This window comes from Triticum dicoccoides, chromosome 1B, assembly GCF_002162155.2.
Source record: "Triticum dicoccoides isolate Atlit2015 ecotype Zavitan chromosome 1B, WEW_v2.0, whole genome shotgun sequence".
Classification (NCBI taxonomy): Eukaryota; Viridiplantae; Streptophyta; class Magnoliopsida; order Poales; family Poaceae; genus Triticum; species Triticum dicoccoides.
Genome location: NC_041381.1, coordinates 7,890,606 through 7,900,488, shown reverse-complemented (window position 1 = coordinate 7,900,488; position 9,883 = coordinate 7,890,606). Strand labels below are relative to the sequence as shown.

Below are 9,883 nucleotides of genomic sequence, written 5' to 3'. Positions count from 1 at the left end.
AAGTAGATGATACATGCGCGTTCCTGAAGCAACTTTATCGAATGAATCATGTAAATAGATGCTATAAGAGCAACTACAAAAGAGAAAAGTTGGATTGTAGTTAACAGAATTCCATTTTTCTAAGAAAAATGTGAAACATGAACTTCATAGGTATCCTCAGAGTGTCCAACACATAATCCATTCGTGAGAACAAAAAATAAATGCAAAAACAGTAATTTATGATGGACATGCATGACTTGCTGGTGTGGTAGGACTGTATGGATAGGAAAAACAAGCACCTATGAAAAATAGAACTTACGAGGAACATGCATGACTTGTTGATGTGGTATGGATGCACATATAGAAAGAAAAGTAAACTTATAACTAACATGTATGACTTGTTGATGTGGCATGGCTGCTTGAATAGAAAAAATAGGTAGTGGATTGCTACTATTTAAGAATAGAGGGTTAAAATTAACAAAGATAAATTTTATGAATGTTTGAATTAGTTAGGCATAAATTCACATGGTTACTAAGTACCATGCTTTGTATTTTATTAAGAAAATATGGAACACTGGAATCTAGTAAGTTGTACGCCACCCAAGATTCTTGCAAATAACATGTTTTCTACTCTTCTTGTCCATGAAATTTATTGTTCATGGATGTCATCAATCCCTTGTTGACTACAGGATCCAAATTCCGGAGATTGGGTGGTGTACCGTCACGATTTACAAAAACCATCATTCTTGGGACATTTTCCAAAGAAGCTTTGCCCCGGGACACCACGTATACAAGCCTTGACTGGATTCGTGAATTACTTGAAGAATGCACATGGTCCTCCAATGGGTAGCGGCCACTTCCCCGATTATGATGATAAGAAATCTGCGTACTTCAAGCACATTCAGAATTACAATCCAAATGGCCATTCTTCCGACCTCTTTGGCATTCCCATGATCAAGTTAGTTGATAGGCCAGATTGTTATAGAGCAAATAATTTATTTCACGAATACAAGAAGGGTTATATGTTCAACTATGGTGGACCAAGTGGTTGTGTTGGTTGATAAAAAATAATTGTATTGCCAATTGGGTTCAACAAATAAAAAATATGTTACTTGATGGTCAAAGACTGTCCCTTGTTTCATTTAATTTTGTTCCAACTTGGTCTTGATGTTGATTATCACCATCGTCCCTAGTTTATAAAATTATTGTTTTTCATCGCGCACTTAAGCCATTCCCAACACGTGCGTACTTGTGACAGGAGCTAGGTAGTTCACGTTTAAGAAATTGACTAGGAGCATAGGCCCCGGCCACTCGGCCTAATGTAGGTTCGATCGCCGTGTGGGTCTAGGCTTGGAGTGGCTACGAGTATCCTCTGTCCGAGTGCAACCTTCACGACGAGGGAAGGTAGACAAGAGCCACGGCAGGCGTGAGGGTTAGGGAATCAGGAGTGGTCATGCAACGTGCACCGGATCATGGGAAGCAAGTAAAAAAGCATCGTAGCGTACGTGCTACGGCCCCAAGACACTGCATCCAAGGCCATATACCACATACTCGTTGGGCCTACGATCACCCACTCATTGCTAGGAAATGCGCGCAAGAAGGGTAAATCTGAAACACTGGAGTTCACTTTATTTTATTCACTATGCGTATTAGCTTTCTCCTAAGTCAAACTTTTAAAAGTTTGATCAAGTTTATAGAAAATAATATAAACATTTATAATAATAAAAAAAATATGATGTCAATGGTGAATCCAATAGTATTGATTTGGTATTATAGTTGTTAACAATATTTTCTACTTACTAAATTTGGTGAAAATTTACAAAGTTTGACTTGAGAAAAAGCTAATATGCGGAGCAAATATAAACATAAGGAATATTTGGCAGCAGGTGAGCAAGTAGATGGTGTTTCACTTTCAAGAAGAGGTATATACAGTTTTTTGAGATTTTTCGTCGAACTCAATCACTTCTTTTTAGTATAAACAGACAGATGCGTGTGCACTCTTTCATTCCTGCACAAAGCCGAGCAGTGTTCCTTTGTCAGCCACTCTGCTGCATCTCTCGTCTCAGCCAAACCACCAGCCTTAGGAATTTGATACCAATTCAACCTAAAAACTACATCGAAATTCAACTCAGCTTGTGCCATCACAGACATGATAACAACAGGGTGTACAGCGAATCGTAAATATGAGCTTTTTTAGAGAAAGCAAAATGAGTGAATCTACACTAAAATATGTCTATATACATTCGTATGTAGTCCGTAATGAAATCTCTAAAAGGGCTTATATTTAGAAACGGACAGAGTACCAGGAAAGACAAAACAAATATGTCCTGTCTATGCAGAAACCAAGGCCGGCATCGGCCATTTACATAAAGATCAGACCAACATCCTTGTTTCAAAAAAAAAAAAAAAAAATCAGACCAACACTGGGATATCCTCCCTCCGTTCTTAAATATGTCTTTTTAGAGATTTTAATATGAACTACATATGGATTTATGTAGTTTCACTCTAAATATGTCTTTTTAGAGATTTTAATATAGACGTATTTTATAGTGTAGATTCACTCATTTTGCTTCGTATATATGTAGTCCATATTGGAATATCTGAAGAGACTTATATTTAGGAATGGAGGGAGTAGATTTGAATCCATGCGTGTGCTACTGTACTCTGGGTAGTCCCAGTTCATCCTCCTGTTGTTAAGAGTCAAGACAAAAGCAATTAGCTGAGCAGATCATATTCCACTCGTTGAGAGCCAAGCTTAGATCATGTGACGTATCTATCCTATCAATCAATTAGATAATGTGACGAGATAACGAAACCACACTACTAATACTATAGAAAATGTTATATCAAACGCCCCAAAAAAGCCGTCTCGGATAGTTTAGTCCAGCTGAAACTTACTGTGTGTACAAGTGTTTACTGCTGTTTGTGCCATCTTGTATTATAGTAGTACATCTCTATGTACTGCTATGAGCCACCAAATTGTGTATGCAAGCGACAATAAGAATTTGCACACTTTTGATTACTACTCATAAATTACAAAGGGCATACCAGGGAATATTGGCGTGTACAGAAATAGTAGTACAAGTTTACCAGGTCAAGCACTTGAACTTGGAACTTTTCTTCAGTCAATGTGGTACGTCATGAGGCTGCTTGGTTGTTTAGTCTTTATAAATTCCAGAAGTAGCAGCCAGACTGCTAACAAGACTTGGGGTCTAGGATCTGTATTGACAAAAATTCAACACTGACGCCTTTATTTATATTCTAATATCAATAGAATTCCAACAAGATGCAAACACTAGACAGCAAGATGCCATCTACCTACTGCTGGTGCCATGCCGCCTTCTCAACCGATGTACTTGCTGCAGTTTTTCGAGATTTTTAGTCAAACTGAATGTGCTTAGTTTGCAGTGTAGTAGTAGGAAGACATACACAAGCATCTCTCGTCTCAACCAAACCACCAGGCTTGGGAATTCAGTGGTTGCTTTCTCCCGGTAGTTGTGTACACTGATAAGAGAAATGGATACCAATTCTGCAATTCAATCTAAAAAAATATCATCAAAAATATTCCAAAAAAGGGAATGATGGAAAGAGACAAATGGTAGGGCAATACGAGGAAAGAGAAAAAGAATCTGTCCATGCACAAACAAAGGTGTCGACGTCGAGATTCAGTTATGAATTGAAGCGCGCGGCACTGTACTGTAGGCATGTTGTACCGCATCCTCCTCCTCCACAAGCTGGAAAAAAAACAAGCACTAGATCAGGCAAAAGCAAGCTGAGCATTCACGACGACTGAAACGGAAGTTGGTTAGGTGCTGTCTGAGATGCCGGAGTAGAGGTTTCAAAGCTCAAGCACAAGATGCCAGAGATGCTCAACAAAGGTAATTGCTTCCAAAGTTCATGACCAGATCCATTATACGACACATGTTTGGCATGAAAAGTGTCTGCATGCCCCCTTTCTATGTGGTTTCTTTTACTAGTAAGATCAAGCTCGGGTAAGCTCAGTTGTGATTTGTGAACACCAATAATATAAGTGACACTGAGCCTGAAATGCACAATTTATGAGCTAAGAAATACATTCATAATGATCTCAAGTATCTAGCTAGCATATCAATTAGATCATGTGACAAGATAAAGAAACCACATTCCTACTACTACAGAAAATGCTATATCAGACACCACATCACACTCGGAGCGGCCCTAAAAGCCAGCGCCTCAGATAGTTTAGTTCAGCTGAAACTTACTGCGTGTACAAGTGATTACAGCCGTTTCTGCCATCTGTATTATAGTACATCTCTATGTACGTACTGCTATTTTAGCTACCAAAGTATTCAAGCAATAGTAAGAATTTTGCGTATTTTTTATTACTTCTCATAAATTACGAAGGGCATACCTAGGAATATTGGCGCGTTGGATGTTACATGGCAATCAACACGTACAGAAATAGTAGTACAAGTTTACCAAGTCAAGCACTTGAACTTGGAACTTTTCTTCAGTCAGTGTCGTCATGTGGCTGCTTGGTTGTTTACTCTTTATAAATTCCAGAAGTAGCAGCCACTGCCTCATTTTATAAAAGACTTCTAACAAGACTAGGGGTCTGTAATGTATTGACCAAAATTAAACACTGACACCTTTATTTTTTAACATCGATAGAATTCCAACAAGACTTTGGGTCCAGGATCTGTATTGACCAAAGAGTTGCCGTGCACATGGAATCACGCCCTTAAACTAAACGCAAGATGCAAACACTAGGCAGCAAGATGCCATCTTTGTCCAGCCTCTATCTACTGCTGGTGTCATTCCGCCTTCTCAACCGTTGTGTGTTGATCGACTTAGAACCTCATAACAATGGACAACATGCTGGTTAAATATCAGTAGAGTTGCAGTGTATACTGAAACACATCCCAACAGGGGCCAAACACAACATGCAAACACTAGGCAGTAAAATGGGGCCTTTGTTCTGCCTTTGCCTGCAGCTCGTGCCATGCCTTCTTCTCTTTCAAGAAACACATGCGGCGCACCATGGAGGGATCTCACTGAGGTCTCAACACATAGCTCTCCTCCACTGGAAAGCTACACTTGCAAGTATACCGCTGCATATGAGCTCTTGGCAAGAAAACACCAGGCCTTGCAACTGGACGGGCATCATGTGCACGGCTGTCCGCCATGGCCGCCGCATGCCCTGGGTGGTCACAAACATCTCCCTGCCTGATGCTGGCATCCATGGTCAGCTTGGTGAGCTCAATTTCTCAGCTCTTCCATTCCTCACATATATTGACCTTCGAAACAACACTCTCCGTGGTGCACTACCCCCTAGTATCAACTCCCTGTCAGCCCTTTCGGTACTTGACCTTTCCTACAACCAGCTCACAGGGAAAATTCCTAGTGAGATTGCTGACCTGCAAAGTCTCATGCTGCTTGATCTTTCATTCAACAGACTCGCGGGACATATCCCTGCGTCCTTAGGTAACCTCACAATGTTAACTGATCTTCTCATTCACCAAACCATGGTTTCAGGTCCTATTCCTGAGGAGAGTGGAAGGCTTGTCAACCTAAAAAATCTACAGCTAAGCAACAACACCTTAAGCGGCATGATACCAAATACGCTTGGAAATCTGACCCAACTAAATACTTTGTTCCTGTTTGGTAATCAACTTTCAGGGCCTATACCCCAAGAACTAGGCAGGCTAGTCCATTTGCAAATTCTCCAGCTTGACTCAAATGATTTTTCAGGTCCAATTCCAATCTCTGTAACCAATCTCACTAAGATGAACACACTTTCTCTCTCTAAAAATCAATTAACAGGTTCAATACCCCCAGAACTAGGGAACCTCACTCTGCTCAATGAACTTTTTCTCTACACAAATCAAATCACGGGTCTAATACCCCCAGAACTAGGTAACCTCACTATGCTCAATGATCTTTCTCTATATACAAACCAAATCACAGGTCCAATACCTTTAGAATTGGGGAACTTGCTGAATCTCCAGATTTTAGATTTGGACGACAACCAAATATTTGGCTCTATTCCTGGCAGCTTAGGAAATATAACCAAGCTAGCAAAATTATTCCTATCTATAAATCAAATCACAGGCCCAATACCTTTAGAATTGGGCAACTTGCTGAATCTGCAGACGTTAGAGTTGGCCAACAACCAAGTATTTGGCTCTATTCCTGGTAGCTTAGGAAATATAACCAAGCTAGTAGAATTATCCCTCTCTGTAAATAAGATAACTGGTTCCATTCCCCAAGAGATTGGCAATCTCATAAACCTCGAATATTTAGGCTTGCATCAGAACCAAATTTCGGGATCAATGCCAAAAACTTTGGGGAAGCTGCAAAGCATCCAAGAACTACAAATCTTTGATAACAAATTATCAGGTACTCTTCCTGATGAATTTGGAGATCTGATGAGCCTTGTTCACCTTGGGCTGTCTGAAAACTCACTTTTAGGACCTTTACCCGCAAATATATGTTCAGGTGGAAGACTTCAATATCTTGGTGTCTCTTCTAATATGTTCAACGGCCCCATTCCAAGTAGTCTAAAGACATGTACGAGTTTGGTTCTAATTGACCTTATGTCAAACCAACTAACATGAGATATATCTCATCAATTTGGTGTATATCCACAACTCGTACAGATGCGCTTGACATTGAATAGACTCTCTGGGCACATCTCACCAAATCTAGGTGCATGTACCCAACTAAGAATACTACATCTAGGACAAAATATGATAAAGGGTTCCATACCTCCTATCCTTTCAAAATTGTCAAACCTAGTAGAACTAAAACTCGATTCCAATCATCTCAGCGGTGTGGTTCCACCACAAATCTGTAGTTTAGCAAATCTATATAAACTGACCCTATCATCGAACCAATTATCTGGATCCATACCTACACTGATAGGAAAGATGAGCAATTTAGGATATCTTGATATATCTGGGAACAGACTGAGTGGACTGATACCTGGGGAACTAGGGTCGTGCATAAAACTGCAATCCTTGAAGATCAACAACAACAACTTCAGTGGAAGTTTGCCCGGTGCCATTGGAAAATTAGCAGGCTTGCAGATCATCTTAGATGTAAGCAACAATAGCCTCGGTGCTGGAATTTTTGCATTTATCACATAATCAATTCAGTGGCAACATTCCATCCTCCTTTGCAAGAATGGTGAGCCTTTCAACATTCGATGTGTCCTACAACAACTTGGAAGGGTTGGTCCCAACAACACGGCTACTCCAAAATGCTTCAGCAAGTTTGTTTCTTCCCAATAAAGGCCTGTGTGGTAACCTCTCCGGCCTGCCACCTTGTTATTCAACCCCAGTAGCTTCTCACAAAAAGGGGAAGATACTTGGTTTGCTTTTGCCAATTGTTCTTGTGATGGGTTTCGTTATTGTTGCTGCAATTGTTGTCATAATAATACTTGCTCGTAAGAAGAGAAATCCACAAGAAAGTGTTACCGCTGAAGCAAGGGACCTATTCTCTGTTTGGAATTTCGATGGAAGATTAGCATTTGATGATATTATAAGGGCAACAGAAGACTTTGATGATAAGTACATCATTGGAACAGGGGGATACGGCAAAGTCTACAAGGCACAACTCCAAGACGGGCAGCTGGTTGCTGTGAAGAAGCTTCATCAGACCGAAGAAGAGGTGGATGATGAAAGAAGATTTCGTAGTGAAATGGAAATCTTAACACAGATCCGACAACGAAGCATTGTCAAAATGTATGGATTCTGCTCCCATCCGGTGTATAAATTTCTAGTCTATGACTACATTCAGCAGGGAAGCCTCCACGGAATATTGGAAAACCAGGAGCTAGCAAAGGAATTAGATTGGAAGAAGAGAATTGCCCTGGCAACTGATGTGGCTCAAGCAATATCTTATTTGCACCACAAATGCAGTCCACCTATAATCCATCGAGATATCACAAGCAACAACATCTTACTTGATACATCCTTCAAGGCTTTTGTCTCGGATTTCGGCACGGCAAGGATTCTTAAGCCCGGTTCATCAAACTGGAGTGCACTAGCAGGAACGTTTGGCTACATAGCTCCTGGTACGTACTAGTATAACCATGTTTTTCACAGAAGCATCCGTCTCTATCCATTTGTTCCTAATTCTAATGTTTTCGACCCTTTTGTGCAGAACTGTCGTACACATCTGTTGCGACAGAGAAATGTGATGTCTATAGCTTTGGGGTGGTTGTGTTAGAGCTAGTGATGGGTGAGCATCCAAGGGATTTATTAGATGGTACTCTTTCTAACGGCGAACAATCAATGATGGTGAAAGATATTCTGGACCAACGGCCAACAACATCAATATCAACTGAAGAGAATAGCTTAGCACTGCTCATCAAGCTGGCCTTATCTTGTTTGGAATCTTCGCCCCAAGCAAGGCCAACAATGCGGGAGGCATACCAAACACTCATCCAGCGACCATCTTCTAGTTCAACTACCGTGCCTTTCAGCGCACTTCTATTACAGCAAGGGATGCATGTTGAATAAGGTCTGAATCCTAGTGAGGAACCAGGGTCTACCGAAGCAGAGGCCGATTCAGATTTCTGATTTTTTACTCAAGTCACTCATACACCACCTATATATACCTCTTGTATGCCATGCCGTGCCACAGAGGATGAGTTGACGACTCATTGCAAGTTTATGTATTTGTAGATTCTCCTGATACAGCAAATGATCACCGTTGTGTGCCCGTGATTTTTCCTGCAAGGGTTTCGCACGTAAAAATGTGTGTCCAGTCCCGTGTTCTTGATATTTCTCTGTTTGCTTGCTGATTCTAACAAATGCATAAATATAATTTGGTTTGCAGGTTGCTTACATTTGTTAAAGACCATACTGTAGACATAGTATCCACATGTGACAATTTCTTTCGGCTGTTGTCTGTAGGGTACTTAAAATGTGTCCTAATATTTGTCTCTTTTTATCTACTATTGCTCGCATAACCTAATAAACAACAACAACAAAGCCTTTAGTCCCAAACAAGTTGGGGTAGGCTAGAGGTGAAACCCATAAGATCTCGCAACCAACTCATGGCTCTGGCACATTGATAGCAAGCTTCCGCGCACCCCTGTCCATAGCTAGCTCTTTGGTGAGATTGAAAAAAAATGAAATCCAAAAATGGCGCAGTACCATGTTGTCCTGCTTTATTTATTCCATATGGGAATCAAGATCAAATATCTTGGACCAAGCAGGAACAATCACAATGCATAAACGGAACGAAATGAATGTAAGCACATTGGAGATAGGTGCATAAAGAAAGAGCAAGTGCCGCAATATACCAAGTAAAAGCACTTACAGAGGGTTGTAGGGCAGAAGTATGTAGTCCTTTTCCTTATTATTGCTCCCATGAACCTGAGGGTTAAAAAATGGAATCCAAAACTGACACGTTATCATGTCATCCCACTTTATTGTTCTCTGGGTATCAAAGTATATCAAGCAGGAACGATCACAATGATCAAGTGTTTGATGCGTAAATGGAACAAATGAATGTGAACACGCAGATATAGGTGCATAAAACCAAGAAAAGTACAACAGTACTAGGTAAAAAAGAGCTAGCAACGTCCCATAATTTCATTATCAGAGAAGCAGATACCAATTCAACTCAGCAGAGACATACTAACAACAAGATGTACAACCGTACAGAGAACACTCCCTTTATCACAATCTATTGTTCCAGCACAAAGGGAAAGAGACATTCCATCGTTCAACGAATTGCAGTGGTATATGATGCAAGATACAATGAATTTATCCATGCGTAAACAAAGTGTCGACCATTTACAACGAGATCAAAACCTACACCATAGCTTTTTTGTTACTTTCAGGTACGAATTGATGTGTGCGGCACGGTAGGCAGTCCAAGTTCATCCTCCTGCACCAACAGACAAAAGTAA

At 40.5% G+C, this 9,883-nt stretch overlaps 2 protein-coding genes across 2 annotated transcripts in view; both read left to right on the top strand.

Annotated features, from left to right (window-relative positions):
- The window catches only part of LOC119315120, a 3,464-nt gene extending 2,424 nt beyond the window's left edge, over positions 1-1,040 (top strand). Inside the window, exon 6 of the mRNA XM_037589801.1 lies at positions 669-1,040. Coding sequence (XP_037445698.1) covers positions 669-1,040 — 372 coding nt within the window. The remainder of the gene's footprint in view (positions 1-668) is intronic.
- Positions 1,041-4,901: 3,861 nt separating this feature from the next.
- Positions 4,902-9,883, top strand: LOC119349952 (MDIS1-interacting receptor like kinase 2-like). Its single transcript, XM_037618033.1, has 6 exons — positions 4,902-5,691; positions 6,205-6,539; positions 6,888-6,960; positions 7,073-8,035; positions 8,191-8,435; positions 9,815-9,883. The coding sequence occupies exons 1-6, from the start codon at positions 4,902-4,904 to the stop codon at positions 9,881-9,883; spliced, it is 2,475 nt and encodes an 824-aa protein (XP_037473930.1).